The sequence below is a fragment of the Protomyctophum parallelum genome, assembly GCF_964188405.1.
Source record: "Protomyctophum parallelum genome assembly, chromosome: 21".
NCBI classification, from domain to species: Eukaryota; Metazoa; Chordata; class Actinopteri; order Myctophiformes; family Myctophidae; genus Protomyctophum; species Protomyctophum parallelum.
In genome coordinates this window covers 17372297-17399765 of record NC_139713.1, presented here as the reverse complement: position 1 = coordinate 17399765, position 27469 = coordinate 17372297, and the positions used below count along the sequence as shown (strand labels likewise).

The 27469-nt window shown below is 40.5% G+C and overlaps 1 protein-coding gene across 4 annotated transcripts; it reads left to right on the top strand.

Annotated features, from left to right (window-relative positions):
* Nucleotides 1–1093: 1093 nt before the first annotated feature.
* On the top strand, nucleotides 1094–21772 carry nt5c2l1 (5'-nucleotidase, cytosolic II, like 1). 4 transcript variants are annotated; one of them, XM_083793884.1, is made up of 17 exons: nucleotides 1094–1349; nucleotides 7732–7805; nucleotides 8414–8531; nucleotides 9136–9231; nucleotides 9507–9598; nucleotides 9764–9821; nucleotides 10012–10060; nucleotides 10178–10231; nucleotides 11425–11508; nucleotides 13637–13672; nucleotides 14793–14900; nucleotides 15068–15134; nucleotides 15303–15473; nucleotides 15715–15766; nucleotides 15864–15924; nucleotides 21004–21180; nucleotides 21276–21772. In XM_083793884.1, the coding sequence occupies exons 1-17, from the start codon at nucleotides 1285–1287 to the stop codon at nucleotides 21357–21359; spliced, it is 1446 nt and encodes a 481-aa protein (XP_083650010.1). In that variant the 5' UTR covers nucleotides 1094–1284; the 3' UTR covers nucleotides 21360–21772. The 4 variants fall into 4 exon arrangements, with proteins under 4 accessions (XP_083650010.1, XP_083650011.1, XP_083650009.1 ...); XM_083793883.1 differs by having other exon boundaries at nucleotides 1096–1349; nucleotides 9967–10060; XM_083793886.1 differs by having other exon boundaries at nucleotides 1304–1349; nucleotides 7732–7801; nucleotides 9967–10060.
* The last annotated feature ends 5697 nt before the right edge of the window (nucleotides 21773–27469 follow it).

Here is a 27469-nt window from a genome sequence, read left to right as displayed (position 1 = left end):
TGATTGAATAATGTATTAAAAGTTTGCAGGAAAAGAGTACAGGAAAATGTTATTAGGATAGACTTTAGGGAATGACAATGATTTGAAACCTATGTGTGTTCTTGACGATCATCACAGGTGCAATTCAATCGACCCATGTCACTATTTTCCACAGACAGGTGCCAGGCAACAGCAGTCGGACAAGGTTGTCATGGCAGGGTAATTGTTATATAGAGCAGGTTATCAGGATGTTCTGGCCTTTGGCAAACAGACACTGGGGCGAACCTCAGGCTTTCTCAACACAAAACAATCACAAGGGAACGGGATGGAACTGTTAGCATTCCATTTCCAAAACAGTTAAGTCTGCAAACTGAAATACTAAATAGACAAGGCCTATACAAAATGAACATGCCATGCCTTACTTAACAAATACAAGTCATCTTTAGCATTTTTGCCCTTGGAGGTTTTTGTGTTATCCTTTTGTATAATCGCACCACCTATTTGCAACTGTTAATAAAGTATTCGATCAACCTACGGTTGTTAAACATGTGTTTCTTTAATTGTAGGCTGTCAAGGATGAAAAGAGGCAAGCTCACAACTGTGATGGTTGTGCAAGCTTCTAGATCGGATATTTTCAAATTGCCAATATATATATAAAGTGGTTAAACTGCTAGTAGCAGTCTGCTACTGTAATAACTAATTGTACATGGACCCCATGGAACCCCCTCAAGGACCCATGACCATGAGGGTCCCTGGAGGCCCTGCGGACCCCACTTTCAGAACTACCGGTTAAACTAAAGGTAGGCTATAGGGCCAGGCTACATCCTATATACTTTGTTCCATTTTGTGTAGGCCTGCATGCCTTGTTGTTTTCCACCGCGGGGTATTTCCCCACATACTGACGTCACATTATAAATAACTTTGTCACTATAGTGCGTAGGCGGAGACCCCATATACGTACGCCTCCACCCCATTGCATGTGTGTGCGCCTCTGATAACGCAATCTTGATGTTCAAAGCGAGTTGGACGTTTGTGTGACAAACATGCAGCCTGCAGCCAGGACGGGGCTGATGATGCGCGTCTCACAAAAGCCCATTTACACCACGAGCAAAGAATAGGGGAGGGTTTTCACTAGTCCCAGTTACGAAACCAATGGGGAAACCTTTAGGCCGCCGCGTAAATGTGTCATAGATGTCAACCTAACTGACGCAAATGTGGAGAGGCGCTACATGATGTTGTGACAGGCTCGGCTCGGCCACTATAGGCTAGGATGAAAACACTCGGATACTAGAAGATCGACTCAAGATGGACACAGATGAGAATGGGATCTTCTCCTCTGATAACCTCACGATGAAGACAGATCAGCAAAAGTGAGTAAATAAATGTATGCCTACAGGTCTGCTGCAATCTGAATCCCCCCACCCCCTTTACCCTCACTATGTGTTTTTCCCAGTTTACCTCCTTTTACGATGATTTTCCTGATTTTTATTATGTAGAATAAGTGTATATTTGTAGACTGTACGTCTCTAATGTTCTGATGAATTGAAAAGGGTGGACCCTATTGTAAACAAGTGTAATGCGCGCTGGTGTCGTCCAGTTAACAGTTTTTGTATTGAGTTCGTTGTGCTTGAAAAGTAGGCTACTGTAATTCTCCAAACTGTTAATACTTCAATGAATCAATCGATCATGTCATTAGAAATTAAGACACAACTTTGATAGGACTGTATGTTCACTTCACAGCATAATATATGCATCGGTTGTTTTGTGACTTTACTGTTTTGTTTACTGTGTGTGTGTGTGTGTGTGTGTGTGTGTGTGTGTGTGTGCGCGTGCGTGCGTGCGTGAGTGCACGCGCACACGCACGCGCAAACAAGAATGTTGCTTGTTTGTTGTGTGGTTGTTTTAAGACAGAACTTAAACTTACATGGAGACCTACTTGTGCAACTTTGCCACCACAGCCACAAACTGTTCTTAGAGAAGTTTGCATTATTGTATTAACAATTGCAAATATTAAAAAGGTTCTCAATAACAAACTTTAATTAATTGTCTTTATATTGTTTAATAAACAAATAAATAATACTATTTGCAAAAGGGAAAAGTGCAGTTATTATTATTTTTTGATATATGTCAATGTGAATTTTATACATTAAAATATCATGTGGGTCAACTTACAGCTTGACTTGGATCAACTTACCCCTTACCTGGGGCAATTTGAGCCACATGACCACTTTTCTTTTTAACAATCCCTTTGTCATATAGATGCTTACTCATGATTTCAATTGATGGAAGACATTCTGAAATAAGGGTAGATCTTTAGATTTTACTGCTATATCTCATTTAGCCTTGCTTCCAGGACAACTTAAGCTAAAAGTGGTTCATCTTACCCGGTTCTCCCCTATACTGTAGGTCGTGCTAGGGCAAGTGCTGCGGGCTAAGGTGGAGTCCGTTTATGTATGACAGGGTTCCCCAATTAATTTTCCTCAAGGGCCATATTTTGACTAGCGTACCAGGCTGGGGGCCGAGTCTGCACGCGCGAGGTCGAGGTCTTGCCCTGAAAATTCATTTTCAGGGCAAGACCCCATTTGAAAAGGATGCCCAGTTTGACATGCATAGGCTACTGACCCCCATTTAATGCCATTTATATCTGGGACCCTTAAAAAAAAAGAAAAAAAAAGAACATTTTTTTTTTTTTTTTTTTTTGTGGAAATTCTTTCATGGGCCACAAGGGGGCGCTCTGTGGGCCGCAAATGGCCCGCGGGCCGCCTATTGGGGTACCCTGATGTATGATGATTAGCCATTATCCTTTCTCTAAAAAATAGGCTATTCCACCATCTATGGTTTTCAAGAATACATTGTGACAGAGATCCAACAAGAAATTAGACAAAACACCTATAATATACTTTCTAACATGCAGTTTAGTTACAAATGCACAAAAACAAAATCACATTTAAAGATGGTCAGCTCATGAAGCTCCTTGCTTGAAGGAGGTCCAGGTTCCCTGCTAAATGTGTTAATACTAGTCCTTACCTGTTCTAATAGCCTATGAGCATCAAACGATGTACAGTGTGGGTGTAATGCGATTGAATAGATGATAATTATTATTGATAGATTGATTGAAATAGATCCTATTATTTGGAGGTGTACTGCATGGGACATTGGTCAGAAGCTCTATTAGATTATTATTATTATTATTATTATTATTATTATTATTATTATTATTATTATAAGTCCTTACCCGTTGCAAGATAGATCACAGGCTGTTATTGATACATGCAGTTGGTGCGTGGGACCCCTACCCCACCTGTAACCACTGGCCCGAAGTCAAGGTTCCTTTTAATCCAAATCAAAGTAAATTCATCTTCTTTTAAGTTCCTCTTACCAAAATGAAGTATTTATTATAATGACCGACCTGTAACACCACTCCAGGAAGTCCTGAGCTGGTGTGTAACAACAGCGATATTTCCGTTAAGCAGTGGTATACTGTAATGTTTCCGTTAAGCAGTGGTATACTGTAATGTTTCCGTTAAGCAGTGGTATACTGTAATGTTAACGTTAAGAAGTGGTATACTGTAATGTTTCCGTTAAGCAGTAGTATACTGTAATGTTTCCGTTAAGCAGTGGTATACTGTAATGTTTCCGTTAAGCAGTGGTATACTGTAATGTTTCCGTTAAGCAGTGGTATACTGTAATGTTTCCGTTAAGCAGTGGTATACTGTAATGTTTCCGTTAAGCAGTGGTATACTGTAATGTTTCCGTTAAGCAGTGGTATACTGTAATGTTTCCGTTAAGCAGTGGTATACTGTAATGTTAACGTTAAGCAGTGGTATACTGTAATGTTTCCGTTAAGCAGTGGTATACTGTAATGTTTCCGTTAAGCAGTGGTATACTGTAATGTTTCCGTTAAGCAGTGGTATACTGTAATGTTTCCGTTAAGCAGTGGTATACTGTAATGTTTCCGTTAAGCAGTAGTATACTGTAATGTTTCCGTTAAGCAGTGGTATACTGTAATGTTTCCGTTAAGCAGTGGTATACTGTAATGTTAACGTTAAGCAGTGGTATACTGTAATGTTTCCGTTAAGCAGTAGTATACTGTAATGTTTCCGTTAAGCAGTGGTATACTGTAATGTTTCCGTTAAGCAGTGGTATACTGTAATGTTTCCGTTAAGCAGTGGTATACTGTAATGTTTCCGTTAAGCAGTGGTATACTGTAATGTTTCCGTTAAGCAGTGGTATACTGTAATGTTTCCGTTAAGCAGTGGTATACTGTAATGTTTCCGTTAAGCAGTAGTATACTGTAATGTTTCCGTTAAGCAGTGGTATACTGTAATGTTTCCGTTAAGCAGTGGTATACTGTAATGTTTCCGTTAAGCAGTGGTATACTGTAATGTTTCCGTTAAGCAGTGGTATACTGTAATGTTTCCGTTAAGCAGTGGTATACTGTAATGTTAACGTTAAGAAGTGGTATACTGTAATGTTTCCGTTAAGCAGTGGTATACTGTAATGTTTCCGTTAAGCAGTGGTATACTGTAATGTTAACGTTAAGAAGTGGTATACTGTAATGTTTCCGTTAAGCAGTGGTATACTGTAATGTTTCCGTTAAGCAGTGGTATACTGTAATGTTAACGTTAAGAAGTGGTATACTGTAATGTTTCCGTTAAGCAGTGGTATACTGTAATGTTAACGTTAAGCAGTGGTATACTGTAATGTTTCCGTTAAGCAGTGGTATACTGTAATGTTAACGTTAAGAAGTGGTATACTGTAATGTTTCCGTTAAGCAGTGGTATACTGTAATGTTTCCGTTAAGCAGTGGTATACTGTAATGTTAACGTTAAGAAGTGGTATACTGTAATGTTTCCGTTAAGCAGTAGTATACTGTAATGTTTCCGTTAAGCAGTGGTATACTGTAATGTTTCCGTTAAGCAGTGGTATACTGTAATGTTAACGTTAAGAAGTGGTATACTGTAATGTTTCCGTTAAGCAGTGGTATACTGTAATGTTTCCGTTAAGCAGTGGTATACTGTAATGTTAACGTTAAGAAGTGGTATACTGTAATGTTTCCGTTAAGCAGTGGTATAGTGTAATGTTTCCGTTAAGCAGTGGTATACTGTAATGTTTCCGTTAAGCAGTGGTATAGTGTAATGTTTCCGTTAAGCAGTGGTATAGTGTAATGTTTCCGTTAAGCAGTGGTATACTGTAATGTTTCCGTTAAGCAGTGGTATACTGTAATGTTTCCGTTAAGCAGTGGTATACTGTAATGTTTCCGTTAAGCAGTGGTATACTGTAATGTTTCCGTTAAGCAGTGGTATACTGTAATGTTTCCGTTAAGCAGTGGTATACTGTAATGTTTCCGTTAAGCAGTGGTATACTGTAATGTTAACGTTAAGCAGTGGTATACTGTAATGTTTCCGTTAAGCAGTGGTATACTGTAATGTTTCCGTTAAGCAGTGGTATACTGTAATGTTTCCGTTAAGCAGTGGTATACTGTAATGTTTCCGTTAAGCAGTGGTATACTGTAATGTTTCCGTTAAGCAGTAGTATACTGTAATGTTTCCGTTAAGCAGTGGTATACTGTAATGTTTCCGTTAAGCAGTGGTATACTGTAATGTTAACGTTAAGCAGTGGTATACTGTAATGTTTCCTTTAAGCAGTGGTATACTGTAATGTTTCCGTTAAGCAGTGGTATACTGTAATGTTTCCGTTAAGCAGTGGTATACTGTAATGTTTCCGTTAAGCAGTGGTATACTGTAATGTTAACGTTAAGCAGTGGTATTGGTATACTGTAATGTTTCTGTTAAGCAGTGGTATACTACTGTAATGTCTAAGCTATGCAAGTCCTATACACTGCAGTGTTACGCTACCATGTCTCCCCCTATTGACCGTTTATGCATCTGTGTGTGTCACGTGATCTAAAATGGAGGCATACGGAAAGGACTAAATAATAGTTATGTAATTTAATAAACAGCGATAAATTGGGTAAATTGAAACTGAAGTGAGTGGTGCAACACCCCCTGTTGGTAGCCTTAACATACATAGGGACGGACAGACTATACTATACTGTACCATACCGTACTGTACCGTACGCTACTGTACTGTGCTGTGCCATTATGCCATACTGTACTGGGCCTAAAGTGATGATGAATTGGACGGTGCACCCATAGAGTATTAAAAGGATAGAGATTGAACCGGAGTGATAGCCCCTCCTATATACAGGTTTAATGTTTGTCTTCCCTTAAAGAAACATTAAAAACGCAATTGACATGAACAGAGTTTGTTTTGTCCATGTTTGTTTTGTCTGATAATTACGTCATAAAATATGTATATATAGCGCCCCTCACTTCACATAGGTGTGATTTTTTACTTTCTAATCTACAATGAAACTGACCATGCAACAATCTTCTCTTATGGGATATGGTTAGGCATATATATATATATACACAATTATTTTTGGACTTTTATGCCTTTGTTATGGATAGGACAGGCTGACAAGAATGGGGAGAGAGAGAGAAATGGGGATCGAGTGACACACAGCAAAGAACACCGGGATCGGGACTCAAACCCGCGACCCGCTGTCACTGTCAGGTTACATCGTAGCCTCTGTGCCAGGACCGCTATGCCAGCGGTCCAGGCCTGGCATAATATCATATTTTCTGCATCTGCTCTCTCCTTCCCCTCTTCTGCCAGAATGAGCTCGATCACGTGAGGCATCCCCATCAGTGCGCAAAAGTATAATTAGTCTACAAAGCAAGAGTCCATCAGTAAATTATTAACAGCAACCCAATATGTATGAACTATGCAGACTGAAAGGCAGATACCGGTAGGCAGCTCTCCTCAAGCAGGGTGTCGCTGATAATGAACAGCAAGGGACAGGAACTCCCTTTGAATAAATTACCTTTCAAACCACTAAAAATACACAAAACTGTATTTGGAACAAGTTTTTCCATCTACACCAAATGTCTGCCAAACATGTTTTTGGTGAATGTTCCTCCCAGAATAAATTATGCTGAGGTTTAAGTGCTTAGTATCCGGACGGTTAGCTCAACCGTCTGGGCACCTAGGCTGCCGGATGGCGTGCTGCGGGCTCGACTCCCGAGCCCGACGGCCAATTGCCACATGTCACTCCGCATCTCTCTCCCCCTTTCCTGTCTGTCTACTGTTCCCTATCAATAAAGGCAAAAAGCCTAAAAAAACTAATCTTTAAGTGCTTAGTACGGCATAAGAGCAGTGCATGGTTCGCAAAGTGGGGTCAGAGGGCCCCAGCTAAATGATTAATTGTTAAGAACCAAATGGACCCTTGTAGGCCTGTAACTCAGAGAGTGGAAAAATCTGTACAGACTCTATGGGGGACATTGGGGGTCAATGTATTCAAAACGTTTGATAATCACTGAATTAGAGGACCACCTGGGTGGGGGGACAATCAGGCGGCCCTAGTACACATGTAGTTCATCAATACAGTGCTTATGGGAAATCAATACCAATTACAATCCAAAAATCTAAACAAATAATCAAGCTACAAACACAATCCAAATGTGGGAACAACAAAGAAGAGGGTCTAGCACGGGTCTGTACTTGGTCTCCTCCTTTTGCCCCTCCTCTACACCAAATCTCTTCGCCTTGTGAGCTTGTAGCTTTTCTTCTGGCGACCTCTCTCACAATACTGATGGAGGAATGTGGCAGAGAACCTGTGTGGAGACCTCATCTGCCCTGCTCTGTCTGATGTGGATACCTCATATGCCCTGTTCTGTCTGATTACAGGGTGTTTGTCAACAGGAGTCTGACTCTGGAGCACATCAAATGTTATGGCTTTGATATGGACTACACTTTGGCAAGTATGTAAAACCAATACTGTAGTGCAAGTGCAAGAGCACAACGGTCTTGTACAACAGTGGTTCTCAAAGTGGGGTCCAGGAACAGCTTGGGTCCTTGAAAATAGCGGATCTGTTTTTACTTCTACATTTTTATTGCACGATTTTGTAACACATTTTTTCACCCGGTGCCAATTGCCTATAAGCTGTAATCCTGGGCCCAACTCTACCTCTGCCAACCCGGGGAGAGCCCGAACTGAGCTCATGCATGAGGAGTGAGCAGGCTGCTTCTTCCCCAGTAGGGCGTAGGAAGGAACACGTTATGCCAACCAGTTCCTTTCCCCTTCCATCAGGTTCCCCCACTGACCAGGGGGAGACTATAGGCACTATTAGGCAGAGACCAGGATTACTGCATGTTTTTTGTAAGGACACCGTGACCTACTGTAGGAGACACGGGAGAACATGCAAACTCCACAGAAAGGCCCTTTTTGCCACCTAGGGTATGGGTGCTGGAAAAGTTTGAGAACTGTTGTACAACACTGCCAAAGTTGAGGGTTTCATTTCTATTCTAGTTCTATTTTATGATATTTGCATTTGTTCGCTGTGTTTGTGCGTGCATACTGTGTGTGTAGTGTACAAGTCTCCTGACTATGAGAGCCTTGGCTTTGAGCTGATAAGAGACAGGCTGGTGTCCATGGGCTATCCACACGAGATGCTGCGCTACACATATGATTACACGTTCCCCACACGGTAAGTTCCCATACACACACTTAACCAATTTTACTTTTACTTACATTTTCTTTTTTTAAATAGCACAATCTAGCTCTAGCCGATCCACAAGCTCCCAACACGATTGGATGTGCTGTGAGCTTGTAGAGCAATTTTAGCAATCTTTCCACGACACTCTTGTACGATAAAGTAGGGCATTCATTTACAAAAGAAGAAAAAAAACATAAAAAGTTGAAAGTTTCTGCCCAACAGCAATGATATCATATAACGTGTAACTACAACAACTAACAGTGCATAGAGCTCCAACCATTTTCTTTCCCAGAGTTAAGGCCACTTAATTGTTGTACGTTCTATTTTCAGTGTCTGTGGCCCAGGGGAGCTAGACCATTTGGGAAAGGCATCACATATTCTATCATTGTATCCGTCCAAACGAATGACGCACAGTAACATTTCTCCCAATGGCCTTGGGTTAGAGCCAGGCCAATAATGGTCTGTCCAATATATTGGCCAAGGTTATTGGAGTAACCTTAGGTTAGAGTGACATAACAAACCTTCTTTAGAATTAATGTTAATAAATAATAAAGAAAAAACATGAATCACTTTTCAATTTGTTTTAATCTTTCAGTGGTCTAGTGTTTGACAACATGTATGGAAATCTCCTGAAGATTGACTCAAATGGAAATATTCTGTGCTGCAGTCATGGCTTCCGCTTCCTTAACAGGTAAAAGAAAAATCCCAAGGAATATAATGAAAAATATCTTTTACAGGAGAGAATATTGATTGATTGATTGATTGATTGATTGATTGAATACGTTATTAACAGTTTGCAAACAGTACAGTAGGTACAAAATCACAAGCAATGCTACACAAAAACGCTCAATGGCTCATTTCCATTGTGATCCTAGATATTCAATTCAAGTAAACATGGTCTTGTTTGCTGGTACCAGTGTCTGTAATACTACCTTATTATCTAAAATAAACTGTTCTTCTTTGTAGGGAGGGCATTGTGGAGTATTACCCCAACAGATTCATTCAGAGGGATGTCACTGATCGCTTCTATGTTCTTAACACTCTATTTAACCTCTCAGGTAGGCTACAGTTACACTAGAAACTTCCACCTCTCAATGACAATATACTGTTACAGTGGCCATGAATCCAATTGCTACTATATAGTATAATGCAAGAAGTAGAATTATCAGCAACATACTGAATATTTGCTGGATCACTAACCTATGCCTATGCTCGACCTCTAGAAACGTATATCTATGCTAGCCTTGTGGACTTCTTCACCAAGGGCACCAGATATACCAAGTAAGTGGACACTTTCTGTCCTCACTCTTTAACCTCTGTCTCCTCTCTCGGCTCTCTGCTTATAGTTTCCCCCCTTGAACAGTTGCAAAATAGCCCAAATGAGATTTTAAGATTTCCTAATCTCCCCCGTTAAAATGTCCTCTAGTCTCCAGAAAGGTTTTCAGCATGGTGACTTGTTCATGTCCTTCAGAAGCATGTTCCAGGATGTTCGAGATGCAATGGACTATATTCATGATACGGTTTGTACAATAAGCATGATATTCTTCCAAATGTATGCAGTTGTTCCCCTCCATTGCACGGCATATGGCACAAGTTTGTCAGTGTAATAATGACTTAAATTATTCTGTTCCTTACAGGGCATTCTGAAAGACTATACTATCAAGAATTTGGATAAATATCTTGATAGAGATGTGAGTGGTAAAAACATTATACTTAGACTTTTATGTAGCCTATTTCAGACACACACAACACACAACACACACACACACACACACACACACACACACACACACACACACACACACCCTGTACGACACGATGCATTATGGTGCGATATAACCTATCAAAGCTTGATGTTACATCGCTTTAAAACAAACACATCCCGCAACGCACTGCGAGTATCTTACAAGCCTTGGCTTCTGCAGTTTTCTCTCACACAAATTCAAACCATTTGAGAGTTACCACAGTGCACGGTGCATGGACCCACTTCAACTAATGAACTAAAATGTTTATAAGAATTGGCACGGCGGCCAAACAGTTCCAAATACAGGCACTATTTAAGGACATGATAAAAGCAGGCTAAGGGAACTTCAATTAATAACATCACATTCTTGCAGGCAGTGACAGTAACAGTAGGCTATACTGCAGCCTTAGCCTGGCTAATAAGCCAGACTCAAATCACACTGTCGTGTGGTAGGCAGGCAATTCTTTTTTGACAACGGCTGATTCGGTCTGGCTTATTAGCCAGGCTACTGTAGCCTACCTGTTAATGTTTTTTTGGGGGAGGCAGCTGTTGTTGATGATGATTTTACCAGCGTGAGCCAGCATGAGACATATACAATTAAATACTCACCTAATGCCGCAGAGGTTCTATGTTTAACGTACTTCCAAAGTGTGTGCACATTAATTGTTTAAGTCACAGATGCATGGTTTTAATATCGTAAATATATTAACTTTGGCTAAAAGCTTGTGTTTAATCCACGTGGGCTCTTTACTTATTGGGTAGACTTCCCGGCATCATAACAACTGTCATGGCAACTTGCATGGCTACGACAGCAACGGACTTCCTCTTCCTCTTCAAAATAAGAGCCACTTGTAATATAATGATTAGCCTAGTCTACTAGTTTTACTTTAAATCTACTTACAGGATGTAGATAGACATTTGTAGCACCTGAGATAATGCTTTGAATGGGCCCACTGCCTGCTGCTTGTACCAAGAGCCAGGGCTTACTGTGTGTGTGTGTGTGTGTGTGTGTGTGTGTGTGTGTGTGTGTGTGTGTGTGTGTGTGTGTGTGTGTGTGTGTGTGCGCGCGCGCGCGCGCGCGCGTGCGTGCGTGCGTGTGTGTCTAAACTTCAGATTCTGCTCTTTATTTCCTTCCTATAGCCATACCTCCCTCTACTGTTGACCAGGATCAAAAAGGTGGCCAAAGTCTTCCTGACCACCAACAGTGACTATATCTACACTGAGGTAGCTTAATTCTAACCTTCTAGTGTGCTTCTAACCTTCTAGTGCGCTATGACTTATTAGTGGGGAAACTACCATGATTTACAACATTACGTTACAAACTAGTTTTAGCACTCGACAAAGTGGACATCTTCAACTATTGCACTGCTATAGCCTTACCTGGTGACATCCTAATTGTGATGTAATAGTGCCTGTTTCTCCCCAGGTGTCATTGTGCCGCTCTATTTAGGTGAGGCTGCAAGCTGCTTCTTACATACTGTAGCATCAGGCACAAAGACAGACTGTTCACACCAAGTACCGGTACTATCACTAACGATATAACTATAATGAATTGCATTTTTTACGGCGCTTTTCTATGCACTACGTGCCTACTCAAAGCGCTTACAATGGTTCAGTCATTCATACATTGGAAGGTGAAGCAGAGAACAGTCGACACCAGCGTCATCACTTCCCACCCCCAATCCAACCCTTGATGCTGAGTGTCAAGCAGGGAGGCATTGGGTCCCATTTTCTTAGAGTCTTTGGTATGACCCGGCCGGGGATCGAACCCCGACCTCCCAGTCTCAGGGCGGACACTCTAACCACAAGGCCACTGAGCTGGAACTATGACCATATCGTGCACCATAGTCTTTGTTATAGTTGTGATGTGGACTCAAGTGGACTATGCCACATTGCCATCCACTTGAGTTACATGTAGAACCATTTTGTGTTTGTTTATTATTTACTAGTCCACAGACACAGACACACGGATATTTGTAGAATGAATTGTTAGATAGTGCTAGGTGTGAGTGCTTGGCCAAGCAATTTAGATGTTTTTTTCATAGCGTTGCCGTCTGTGCCAAGACTTTAGGTCAGCACAGAGCCGACATGTGCCATTTCACGTGCCAAATATAAATGCCATGGAAACCATGGCCAAAAATCCCAAGTCGGCAGATGTCAAAAGGGATTTGGCACAAACCCAATGTTTACATTGGTACTAATACTATTACGATCGGGGTGTGGCCAAGTGTGACTAGCAGTGCAATGATAGTTTCAACTCAACCCTGTAGAGGCCAGTGCAATGTAAATGTACTACCGTGTAGTCTCTCTCAATTCATTCTGGGTGTTTACTTTTAACCATTATGTTATACTTTAGCTATTGAAAAAGAGCAGATCTACAAGATCTACAAGCCAGACCATTTAGACCTCAGGTCTAAATGGGTTAAAAATAACAACAGTGGCGGCCATTCGGTGAGAAAGATAACTGGAAACCGCTAAACAAAGGGTATTGATTTAAAGGTATATTCAGTGATTTCACTCAAAAAACCTTAGGTTTCGTTTTTGGCTGTGGGACCCAGCCTTTCGTACAATCAGGATAGAGAGTCAAAAACGAAACCTAAGGTTTTTTGACCCCCAGGGGTTAACTGGGGACAGGGAGGAACTCCTTATATGGCCAGCACACTCTATAGTAGGGAGGATTATCACAACAAAACAAAAAAATAAGTGATATTTGAATTAAGTGAAATCACTGAATATACCTTTAATATTAATATAGTATATCATACAATTAAAGGTATAATCAGTGATTTCACTTAATTCAAATATCACTTATTTTTTTGTTTTGTTGTGATAATCCTCCCTACTATAGAGTGTGCTTACCATATCAGGAGTTCCTCCCTGTCCCCTGGGGGTCAAAAAACCTTAGGTTTCGTTTTTGACTCTCTATCCTGATTGGACGAAAGGCTGGGTCCCACAGCCAAAAACGAAACCTAAGGTTTTTTGAGTGAAATCACTGAATATACCTTTAAATATATATTTAAAAAACAATATCACATATTCAAAGGTTGTATGGATATGATTCACCAGGATCCTGGATGGCTTGATTCTAGGTTTAAAATAATAATATTTTTGGAAAATCTCAATATTTTTTAATGGAAAAATGGCCACCATTGCTATAATAGTGTTACTTTAGATGTAATGGCCATACATATGTAGGCATATTGCCAGGCCAATGATTGTAAGTGGTTAATAAGGGTTCATTATTACCATGAATATAATTAACAGAAATCACGTGAAACACACGTCACTATAAGCAGTAATGCATATAAAGTTGCTGTCCATTCTGACTACTTGTTTTTCATTGTTTACCAAGGCCATAATGACATACCTGTTGGAAAGTGCTGCTAAGGTAAGGCCATAATGTCTTTGGGTCCAAAATGCTAATATACAAATGAGTGCAGTATTTATCGGTCAAATTAGGAAGGCCAAACAGGGAGTGCCTCTGGCTTGGTTTGGTTCCTACCAAGGAACATAATTGGCAGTGTGTGGGAAGCTGGTGGTAGGGGAGGGTGTTCTCTGTCACTGCACCTAGTGGCCTCGGAAACACAGACGTTTTTATTTACAGGGAGAGAAAAAAAGGTCTGGGACCGAGTTCACTTCAATTCGGCATAAAGTAGTGCAAATGTCGATCACTCTCTGCTGATTTCTGATCGTCTGCACCTTTGTTAAATTGACACACACACGTACACTCGTACACACACACACACACACACACACACACACACACACACACACACACACACTCTGCAGCTGCGCGACATGAGACTAATTAATTAGAGTCTAATTAATTAGTCTCATGTCGCGCAGCTGCATCTAGATTCTCCCGCCGAGCTGCCTATGCCATAGAAAGCATAGGTGGACCCCAGGCTACTGCACTAGTGGCTCATTGGTTGTGGCATCTCTTCAGCGGGGAGGGTATCTGGGTGAGATAGCACCAAACTTCATGTGTGTTACGACACTGTCAGGTGTCGTAACACACATGTGTATTGAAGGAGGAGCAGGTTTTCTGCACACCCTCCTTAGGCCAACAGTGGGGATCGGCAGTGACAGAGACCACTGAGGTGGAAATGGCAATTAAGAAATTATGAGAGGGGTGGGATAAATGTTTAAAGATATAAACCTTCATGGAAAAAGTGATTGATGATAAGGGCAACCATGTACAGAGTCGGCAAAATTCCAGCATAAAATGGAATATGACACAAGCTTCCAAATGCAACCAGTCTCATCCTTCAACCATTACTGAAGTCATGTACAATCAATGACTGGCCTTCTTCACCTTGACCTTTTGACTGCCAAATTACACCACATATCTGATATTGAGTCACAAATCTATTAAGTTTCATAGCCTTGTGATGCGATTTGTGATACAACGTACATATTCACAGACAGCCTCAAAATAAAAGTTTTGTAAAAAAAAATTAAAAGAAAATGCTTTACTGATCCTGCTCTTTACTGATCCTTATATCCAGCCTGGCGGTCCAAAGAAACCATGGCGTTCCTTCTTTGACATTGTTGTGGTGGACTCTAGGAAGCCGCTGTTCTTCGGAGAGGGGTCTGTGCTTAGACAAGTAGACACGGTATTAACATATTTATACTTACTAGCATATAGTGCATTTATAACTGTACATGTATGCATACACACATACAGACATGCACGCACGCACGCACACACAGCAGGTAGGTAGGTAGGTAAAACAACTGATTGCTGATGTGCTTTCTTTCTTTCTTTCTTTCTTGGATACAGGAAACCGGGAAGCTCCGCATAGGAACGTACACAGGAGATCTCCAGACCGAAAATGTATACTCCGGAGGTAATACAATGGAGGGTTAAACCTGATTTACACTTCATCGTACCGTACGACTGTGTCGTGTGCCTAAAAGAAAAACATGCAGTGAGCTAGAAGATCTGCTATTTTTGAAGGGGGGGGTTCATGCATACTGTATACTTAACTAATATATTTCTCACTATTTCACTGCAGGCTCCTCCGATACTATGTGCGATCTGTTGAGCGTGAAAGGTAAAACCATCCTCTATGTGGCAGACCACATTTTTGGGGACATCCTTAAGTCCAAGAAGCGCCAAGGATGGAAGACCTTCTTGGTTGTACCAGAGCTTACCAAGGAGCTGAAAGTCTGGGAGGAGAAGAAGCGTAAGAACAGATCAAGTTTATCTTGGGAAAACGTTGGGAAAACGTTCACAGAAAATAACAGATCTACAAGCTCACAGCTATTTCCAGCGAAGATATTTAATGTAGAGTGAAAACAGAAGTAACTGGTATAGAGCCCTGAGGGACGCCGTTCCAAAAATGTATAGGGTTTAAGTGGTTATAATTACAGTCTGTTGGGTGATTTCTAATGGCGCATGATTTATTTTCTCTTTTGTCTGTCTAGATTTATTTGCAGAATTGCAGTACCTTGACGCTTTCATAGATAAGTTTAACACGTGAGTTTTGTTTTTGCACATGTAATGCTGCATCATTTATGGCTTGAAATGGCACAGCTGTTAACACTCCTATATGTTGTGTCTCTGTCCCCTGAAGGAGCGTTGACTGTGGCACTGAAGATCATCCCAATATAAGTTCCATCAAGACACGAATGAGGGTCAGCTTTGTTCCCAGTGACCTGTGTGCCTTAGACGCGTCCCCGTTTTTACTACCCCGTTTCGCACCAGTGAGGGGAGGGAGGGGCTAGCCCAGGGCTGGACTGGGACAAAAATTCGGCCCGGTCATTTTCGTGTGAATTTGGCCCAGACCAGCCCACCACAACTAGTGTGCAGATAGCAGAAACTCTACCGCCTGCTCCATCGAGGCACACACAAACAAACAAGCCCTAATACCACCACTTTTACAGAACAACATAAATGATACAAACCAACAGACAACTACACAACCCTTTGTAGAGGGTTTATTTGTCACTGAAATTATCATGATGGCACTGGCAGAATGGCAGCACGCCCGGACCTTTCCTGGTTTAATCATGGCGGCCCCCTACGGTCGCGGCCCACCGGGAATATGCCCGGTATGACCTGTGGCCAGTCCAGCCATGGGCTAGCCCACACCGTGCCAGAAGGCAGACTGCTGTGGAACGTGGAGCACAACAGACCAGGCTGCGCTTATATGACTGGAACAACACAAATAAAAACTTCTGCGAAAACAGAAGCCAGAAGCCCAGACTTCGAATTTCTCTAAATATTATAAACTTTCACGACAGTAGCCTACAAATAAAATGCATGCAACTAAACTAAATTAGTAGGCTACTAAATTATACTAATTGGCCAATATAAGTAAAATAATAGCCTTTCCATAGGAGTATCTTTTTATATTTTTCCAAGAAGAATACAGCCCTAAAACATTATAGTGGCTATAGGCTATTATGGGAAATGTTACACTAACTCATTTACCTCAGAGAATGATTTAATTCTGGATAAAACCATGTCTATGATCTGATTCTAATCTAATGGAATAAATGGATGATCAAATGCAGGAGTTTCGACGATTCAACTAATTGTAACTAGGGCCGTCGCCTTGCCCCCCACCCCTCCCTCCCCTTACTGGTGCGAAACAGGGTAGTAAAAACAAGGAAGCATCTTAGACATGTTCATATACTGTACTGTATACCAGTTATTCTCAACCTGTGGGCTGAGGCCCAGTGGTGGTGGGCCATGAGGATATTGGGTGGGCCCCCAAATAATTGGCAAAACACTGACATATATTATATTATATTATATTATATCGACCGGCTTCATTGGGAATGGTGTGCTTGCTCATTGCTAAGAGAAATGTTGTATAGTTGAATTTATATTAATTTATTCATGCATTAAATTTCCCCATTGACATGAATGGGAAAATGTGGAGGTTCATAATAATTACAAAAAATAATTATATCGGTCGGCCTCATGGTGGCGCTATAACTATTGGGTCATGACGCATCTTCCCATATAGGCCACGCCCTTTTCCGTCAGGATAGATTTTCCGCCATTTTAAATCATCTTCAAAACACACTTTTTGCTCCTACAGATTTTGTGCAAATCTCACACAAATCGGTACACATGATCTCTGGACATATCCGATTAAAACACCACAGGCAGAATTTTGGTAGTCCATATCGTTCGGCCGTAATCGTCATCCGAAGTTAGTGGGAGGGGCCTATTTTACAAAAAATGCCACAAATCATGAAAGGAATGTCCAATCCATCCCAAATTTGAATCACATGTCGCAGGTGGTTTAATAATCAACCTAGAGGCAAAAGCAATTCCATTTTCATCCATCGGGGGTGCCTGCATTGTTGCAGAAAAAAGATTTTTAAGGGGGGGTGAGAACTTAAAGTATACAACTTTTTTGGTTCCATTGATCCCAGGTGGAGCACAATAGATATATTGATCATGATACTGACAATACTAACATGATACTGACAACACTAACATGATACTGACCATGATAGAGACATGATACTGATCATGGGACTGACGTGATACTGACCATAGTACAGACATGATACTGGCATGATACTGATCATGGTACTGACGTGATACAGACATGATACTGACCATGGTACTGACGTGATACTGACCATGATAGAGACATGATACTGATCAGGGGACTGACATGATACTGACCATAGTACAGACATGATACTGGCATGATACTGATCATGGTACTGACGTGATACAGACATTATACTGACCATGGTACAGACATGATACTGACCATGATAGAGACATGATACTGATCAGGGGACTGACATGATACTGACCATAGTACAGACATGATACTGGCATGATACTGATCATGGTACTGACGTGATACAGACATTATACTGACCATGGTACAGACATGATACTGACCATGGTACAGACATGATACTGACCATGGGACTGACGTGATACTGACATTATACTGACCATGGTACTGACATGATACTGATCATGGTACAGACATGATATTGAAATCAAGGAAGCACGCACGACTCCAATTTCCGTTGTCTGCAGCATACGAAGCTGACCAAGGCCGTTGGCATTGCAGCATACCATAGCCTACCTATGATGAGTGCCTTAAAAGGACAGTTCCCATGAGTGCTGGTATTCTCTTGTTTGAAAACTGACATGGTATTGACCATGATACTGACTGTGATACTGACATGATACAGCCATGATATTGACATGATTGTGACCGTATAGGTCGCAGATTACTATGAAAGCCTGAAAAACCTGTCAGTCAATCAGTCTGTCCGTCACACTGTGTTGATCTGATCCCCCATGCCAAAGCGCCAGCGCTCGCCCAGCAGTCTGCCGTCACCCAGGCAGATGCGTGCACGCGACCTCGCCCTAAAGGGCGTCTCACTGGTGATACTGACCATGAGATTGACTATGATACTACGATACTGACTGAATTCCGGGCCTACCCATCTTTACCACTTAACACTGAAAGGCTGCAACGTTAAGTGGTCATAATAATTGTGTGCCGCGAACACTTTGAAGATTTTCAAGTGGGCCCTGATTTGAATCTGATCCAGAAATGGTTGAGAACCACCTTATTAGAGGACCACTTCACCACTTTTCAACTTATCTTCATATAATAGGTCCTCACAAATAATCGTGATAAAATGGCACAATTTCTTTCTACTCAGTCTGTGTCTCATAGGATTGTGGGCAGTTTAGAAACCCGTCCACCAGATCTTTTTTTAAACAAGATTTTTTTTTACAACAATGTTTAGATTTGTATTATCGTGAGAACGATGGCTTCCATTTTCGTATTGCAACTTTTCAGGACTAGAAAGCCTGCAATTTCTATTAGCTTTTGTTCCCCATCGATGATGTCACTGGTGGACTAGCCTGACCTAAGCAGAGACATTTCTGGCCTAGATGGGAGGGTCGCGTCTCAGAAAAGCGCGCACCCTGATTGGATCTCATCGATCTGTCCGTCACCCCCGGCCCCTCCTCTCCCCCCTAGTGCAGCGCTACGTCACATCATTTAGAGCGACGCCTACGCGGAAGGGTTGACTCCCACTTTTAGACTGGTTCAGCCCACAGCTTTTTCCAGGCTTTCATCTTTCGCGCAGACGAAATGAAAGCCTGGGTATCGAGGCTACTGGTGGACTGGTTTGTGAACTGCCCACAGCCCTCCTATGAGACACATACTAAGTAGAAAAATATTGCGCCATTTTTTCATGATCATTAGTGAGGACCTATTATATGAAGATAGTTTGAAAAGTGGTGAAGTGGTTTGCCAGCATGCTCTCACAAAATAATTTTTTTTATTATAATTTTGATTAATTAATGTAATCAGCAGCAGTCTGATCAGACTTATCTGCTGTGGTAAATAATATTACTGTACTGTTTCTTAAGACTTTCTGTCTGTTTGCTGTGCGTCTACTCTGCACCCATCATTCCTTACACGACTGTCAGTAGAGCCTGCTTATCTCGGGACTTCGGTCCTTATAGTATTTTAATGACATACTGTAACTGCACACAACACCACTAAGAGAAGGGGAGTCATCCCAGTCTTAATGGTTTGTTCCATACGATTTACAATCTAGGCATTTAGCAGATGCTCTTATTCAGAGATATTTACAAAGTGCTGTGTCAAAGTCCTATATGAACATTCCAGGGTAATGAGAAAGGAATTATGTGCTCTTTACAAAGATATGCATTTGAATTAATCTGTGTAGGCCAATTAAATGTGGCTTCTCAGGGTAGTTTAGACTTGTAAGAAAGGAGAGAGGAGATCTGCACACCGTTTTAAAAGCTCCCGAAATAATTTATTGACAACAGAGCGGACAAAAAAAAAGTTTTGCCCGCATCGGCCTTCGTCAGGTATGAGTAGTTTAGACTTGTACACAGTGGGATACACAATTACATAAACTAAATAGGTATTGGAGACTTTTAATGTATTGGACAAATGTTATTGACAGCACAGCATATTTAGTGGGATTACAAATGGATGTTATTTCTTTTTCAGTCTTCATTTAAAGCATATTTGAGACAATAAAAAAAAACACTAACTCCGAACATAAATGCCGTAAATGAAACGCAATATTGTAGCTACAATGGTTGACTTTTTGACCTCTTGATTGAATAGAAATATGTCAGTCTCCTCTTTTGTTGTGTGGTAACTTCACCCTTTATGTTCTATACTTCTCTGTTTACATTACATTTACTTATTTACATGGTTTGTTTTTGTGAACTTTGTAAACTCTAAAAGTTACTCAGTTGGAATTACATTATTTGTGGTCAAGCAACACTTATTGAAAATGATGTGCAATGTATAAATTATTATAGCCTTATATTGCTTTTAATCCTGTACGTTTATTAGATGCTATAATGCAAAGGAAACATGACATAGTCCTGCTGCCCTTGACTTGTTATGTTTTAAACAATTAAAACCAGGAAAGCAAGTGTCATTTTAGATTTTTCCATTGGCTACTAAACAATAGCAGATGTACAAACTCACAGCATGTAATTGCGAGTTTGTACATCTGCTATTTTTGTGTTAGTTTTATCATTTTGAATTACAAAAACGTTTGAGTACTACTGATTTAGAAGGTATTTGTAGAATCTGCCTCTGGTCTTAATGGGTTAATCAAAGGTTACTTTACTTGCTTGCTGCTGTTTATGTTCTATACAAGGTGGTGACCCTGACCCATAAAATTATTGTGTTATTTGTGTTCATCCTTGGTACCTAGGTGGTGACCCTTAAAATGGACATAGCCTATGGCCAAATGGGAAGCATTCTGCGCAGTGGGGCCAGACAGACACTGTTTGCCAGTCAGCTCATTCGTTATGCAGATCTCTATTCTTCCTCCTGCACCAGCCTGATTCACTACCCGTTCAATTACCTGTTCACAGCCTCACCTGTCCTGGTCAGTCCCGCCTCATTTACTTCATAAACACCTCGTTTTACTGTCACAGCACTTCATGTTCATATCATGACATTTCCATCAAACACCTCTTTCAGATGCCTCATGAGTCTACAGTGGATCCTGCATCTTTTGATTTTCATTCAGCACAGCAAGTTCTTCCTAAAACATTTGAAGGTTGAATTTGGACATGAGGGGATTGTACAGCGGTAGGTTATGCACTGTGTGTGTTGCACATCACACACGTACATGATCAACCTCGGCAGGACCTGGGCGAGGGTGTCTGGTGTTCCCATTACCTGAAACTCAAACACCCGAAACACCCAATGACCCTTGTGCCAGACCTCTCTCCATTTGTCGGCGGCAACTGCAAAAGAGACTGCCACGCCAGAGTGGGACTGTGTGTCGCTTCAGTCGCCACTGCAAGAAAAAAGGATGACCCCTCAGGCGCAATCCATCATCATAAGTTTTTTTTTTCCCTTTTTTTTTAATACCGGCATATATATACAGTACTGTATCACAGAAAAGTAGCAAAAATATCCAGTCTACAAGGCAAGCTACAATGCGGTGCATCACGACGCTTGAGCTTGTAGATCAGCTATGTTTGCTATTTTTTGCTATTTTTTGTTTTTAAGTGAAAGTAAGTGTGCCTGTGGGTTTTATAAATATTGAACCAATGAGAAGTTTTAGCAAGTGCTTGTGACTAAACTACATTGGATCCTTTTCATTTCCTGAAAGGTTATGGTTTCCAACTTTCCACCCGACTGACAATATATAAAATGTAGCTCTAGATATCTGCTGTTCTTCTCTGCAGCATCGTCATAAAAAGGTCAAGGACATGCCCATATGGCGCTCTTAATGTCGTAGGCTTCTGGATTTTGGTTGAAATGTATTTGGAAAGTCCTTTCTGATTCTGAGACATTACACTTGCCATTCATTCAAATAAAACTAAATCATATTGTTTTTTATTATGACTGTCATGATGAAATGCAACATGTGAAGGGATTTAGATTTTATGGGACTTTAGCATGCATGTTATGCCTGCTGGAAATACAATAAAAGGGAACATTTTCAACTGATTTTGATCCAGGGACCACCATCCTGACTAAGAGCAACCTGGGGACTACCACTATTGTGTCGTGTGGGCTGTCTGTCCCGCAAATCAAAGCTATGGAAAATGATTTTGACTCTTATCTTTCTTTTTCCATTATTGTTCCATTTTCATGGGTGCTCAACTATACACGGTCTAAGACGTTCTCATCATGATTAAAGATATCTCATTAAGATGTCACCAACTATCGAAGCTACCTTTAGCAAACAATATAGTTTCGGTTTGGTAAGGTAAGGTAGAACTTGATCTTCTCCTGATCTCAAGTAACACTGTCCTCTGAAAAGCCAGCAAACTCTATAATAATCATATGACATGCACCCACTCATCTGCACCTAAATGACCGATTGCTCATGTAACGTCCTTAGATAACATTTCTGTAGACTTAGATAGCATTTGATACAGACTTATAGCATGTTATGTAGACAGCACTATAATTGCATTGTATGTAGTCATAGCACGTCATAGTACATATGTATAGCATAGTAGTATAGATGTATAGTTTACATGTATAGCTTCATTATATAGATATTCCACTGTTTTTCTTAGCTTACGCATGTTTCTTGATAAATGTTTTTATGTGATCTATTCTCATGCTTTTTTGTTCTTGCTTAATGTAAGTCGCTCTGGATTAAGAGCGTCTGCTGAATGCCTAAATTGTAAATTGTAACGTGCGATGGAAGGACTAACTGTACTGATAATGGGAGCATATACCTACTGTATGTTCCCCAGGTTCTATGTTCCCCACTTACCCCCGCAATTTTTCCCGCTTACCTAAAAAAGGTTCTATGTTCCCAGGGTTCCATCTTCCCCACTCAACTAAAAAAGGTTCTATGTATAGACTATGTTCCCCATTTAGCTAAAGGTTCTATGTTCCCTGTTTACCTCTAAAATAATTGTTCTATAATTATGTTCCCCGTTCGCCAAATAAAATGCAGGAAATATTATAATTAATAATTCAAATTATTAATAACATCTCTAAGCACACATAACGGAACATAATGGGGATAAATTACTATAAGACACTTGCCCTTTGGGTGACCTAAGAGCAGCCCTTTCCTTTCCCTGGTGGCCATCTTGGTGGTATAGAGCTGCTCTGCTATAGAGTCTATTAGAGCATTGTTTCCCCAATAAAAGACTGGGTACCCACGGAGATTTCAATTGGGTGGCCAGCCATTAATTGGTCAGACTTGGTTTTGGATAAGTAGGCCTATATTGTAATAGATTGTATTTTATGTGTAGGAACAGTTACTAATTAGGAAAGATTGTCGCACCTGTGTTGATTACCAATATCCCCTAATTCATTCTGAAGTGATTTGACTGAAGGTGCGTTCAGACTTGGATAGTTAGAGCGGCACAATTACATACAAAGTCAATGCAAATACGAGAAGTTACGCCAACAGGGCAAAAAGGGCGACACGAACGGCCGCCTAGAGTATGTTCGCCCCTGCTGGAAAAATCCAACTGGAGCTACCTTCGTGTCCACCCGACTCCACGCATCGCAGCCAATCAGCGTTGATGTTGTCTGGAACCCCAGAAATGTTTTGGCTTTTCGATTTCATTCATCCATTTCCAACTGAACTGACCACCGGGACTCAGCAACGGTGAAAAAAAACAATATACCCTATACCAACCCTTTGCAAATACATAGGATGTAGTTTTGCTGCTCATAAATGATATATAGCAGGAATGATGTTAAATATATTGAACTGAGGCATCTTGGGTGAACGAACCGACACTCCCAAAGTTGTGTCTACAAGCCAATCGGCATGCAACGCAAGAGAAGGGAAAATTTTTTGACCAACGCTGACCTGCGTGACCAAAGTGAAGCGATTGAAGCAACGTGAAACAAATTGGAAATTGCACAGGTGAGAGGAATTGACCTAATTAGGCTTACTGGCAGAGCCAGAGGCTGGAAATCGCACAGGTGAGAGGACGTGGCCTCATTAGGCCCACTGGCAGAGCTTGACCAGAGCCTTTTGTGGTGTTTCTGGACAACGGTGTATACCACTGCACTTAGTGCACTCCCTGTGGGGGTGTGGAACGCGTGTGTCGAATTTGAAGTCAGTGGGGCAAACTGTTCTAGAGTTACGTGCATTACAACCGTACACACACACAGACAGACAGATGTGGTGCATTTATAGTTAGAAATTGTTAAGCCCGTCCCATTCCGCCCTGCCGTCCTCAAGCGATACTTCTGCCCCTCAAATGAACAGTTTGGATTTGGTCACAATAATCACAGTGAAATATACTTTTTGACCAATGCTGAAGCCTAATAATAATAATTTGACGCCACTAGGGATATTTCACTTTTTATCGTCTATGCTTATGTGAACAAACACCTCAGCTCAGACCGTTTTTAAGTTGCTCGATTCAGAATTTAGATATTTGATATTCATTTTAGCTGCCCAGCCCCCTTCCTATAGGCCTATTGTAACTTCAAACTCCATTTTAACCATGATAGATTCATCAAAAACACAGTCTTTTTTTCTGGTGACTGATACTGTCCTTCTAATACGTGAGGGGGCCATGGTTAATTTACTGTTCTTTTTGGAAAATGAGGATTGAGGACTCCTGGAGGACGGAGGAGACTAAAAAAAAAAAAAAACTATATTCAAAATAAATGAATACAGTAAAAGAAAAACCACCCCTCACGTATTAGAAGGACAATATCAGTCACCAGAAGAAAATACTTTTGATGAATCTATAATGGTTAAAATGGAGTTTGAAGTTAAAATGCAACTGTACTGAAGGGACAGGGCAGCATCAAATATCTAAATATTGAATCGAGCAACTTAAAAACTGTCTGGGGTGTTCATATAAGCCTGAGTGAAATGACCAAAAGGTTTTTTTTAAGTGAAATATCCCTTTATTACACAGAATCCCCAGCTTTCAGTGAAAATATAGCCATTCGATAAGCTCACAACGCATCGAGCTTATCGGTCTGCTACTTTCAGAGAAAGCTTTCCCACAATAACAGAAAATACACTAGTAATATATAGAGCCCTGAGGGACTCCGCTCAACCAATTAGAGCCTGTTGCTTTTGAATTAGATTAATTGGCTAGTAGGCTACCGTTCCCATCTTACCAGATATGTAAATGTACAATTTAGAATGCTTACAATTTAGAATGCAGGATTGCAGGCATGCATTTGTTTTCTTATAAGCTATCCAGAGCGACAATTAAAGTGCAAGATGGAAGTAAACAGCATGATGAGCCCGAGTCAGATAACAGGCGAATCGGTAGCCTCGTTACCAGGCTTTCATTTTTGTTGAGCGAATCGGTAATGTACCTACAAGTATACATAGCCTACACTCTACAATCTGACATGGAGGATCCTGATATAAACAAGTCTTTTTATGGTTTTATCCTCGTAGCAGTTTTTGTATTTAATTGTGCTTTATTTTGAAATGTACCCATTCTACAGTTCTACCAACCAACCAACTAGCCTGCGCTACATCTTTTGACCACTGGATGGCATAACATTTCCACTATACCACAGTACAGAACGTTTCTGGTTTGTGAGGTGCTCGCTGACATGGCCCAGCTAAATTCATCTTCACCTCTACTCTCAAGTTTTATTTTGTTATAGCCCATTCTTACTTTACTGTATCCTGAATGATTTCTGCTATTTAGTCATTGATTGAATAGTACACAAATGGAGAACCACGGTCACCTCACCTCCACCACAGCAGCCGCAGATTGCTAGGCTACTAAAATACCTCATTTGAAATCTGAGACTGTTCCTTGTCGTGGAGATTGAAAACGTATAGGCTAATAATGGTGCATAACACCGTCATGTTTGAGACGGAACATAAACTTACAATTTCTATGATCTTGGCTCTGACACATCCGCTCTGCTCTCATGGCAGCTATTGCCAGCTATTAGCAGCTAATCAAATGACAGCTGTGATCTTTTACGGGTCCACCTTTACGCTAGTAGTTAGATGAATACCCTGATTTGATTGTGCATGTGCAGTAGGCGATAGTACACTTTCACGTTTCTCGCAGTGGTGTTGGCAGCTTGTTTACAAGACATTTGCTGTAAATTACTGTATGCTATATATTTTTTTGTTAATTTGCAATAAAAAATGATCAGTAACAGTGGTCTCCACGTCTGGCTCTCTAGTAAACAGAAAATAAACTAATTCTGTCAAATTAAAAAAAATCTGTTGAGTCACATATTACCAGGAATTGATTTAATCAAATTCAGGAGAGGGGAAACTCATTAGCTTTAATTAATTTTATAGTGTTCCAATTCCATCCATGTATTTTATGAGTTCTCTCTCCTGATAAAATTGGTGCAACCTGAACATTTGTTTAAAGAGATGGAGAGATTGGCGAGAACCCTGTTACTATCACTATAGCCATCAGAATATAGAGCCTTTGAAACACTTATTTTAACATTTCTCTCTGAGGAAGCATACCTTGCTTGACTTTGGAATAGGCCTAATAGCCCCATGCTAGAGATAACTGGGCTACTTGATTGATTGACATGGCACATCAGGATGATGAAAAGAGAGTAGTGTTGGAGATGGTGGAAGTCAGTAAATTGTCATTGTCAAAATATGGCAACAGTGTGGGCCTAGTACACAGGCTATTACAGGTGCCAGCTTGGAACAGAGACAATGTTCATTTCAAATGCATGCTTGTTGAACCGTTTAAAAAAGTTGTTCTTCTAATACAATGTAAATATGCAATACAATTACAACTACAACTTAGACGATTGGTTAGTGTGTGTGTTACTTTGTAACTTTATAAACACGCTTAGCAAGTTATTTTGATAGTGATTTCTGGAGCTCAGGTCAAAGAGAATTGGCTTCAACATTCTGTTTAAAACTATACCTCCTCAAGTTAGACCCAATATGAGACAGCCTAAATGAAAATAAATGTGTTTAAATTAAATGCTCTAACAAAAGCCATTAGGCTGAAACATACATGCTTGTTGACATCAAATACATTGAAAATGTCTACCTTTGGTAGACATTTAATCTTTTAAAACTTACTTAAAGCTTATAAAAAAGATTTAGATTTTTCTACAAAATAATTAGATTTTTTTTAATTCATTGATAAATTGACAAAAGTACAAAATATTAAAACAGACCAGTTTCACTTTTTTCCTTTTTTTTTAATTGTTACAAATATCACCTTTGTATAATAACTGATCTTTTGTTTTTCCAACAC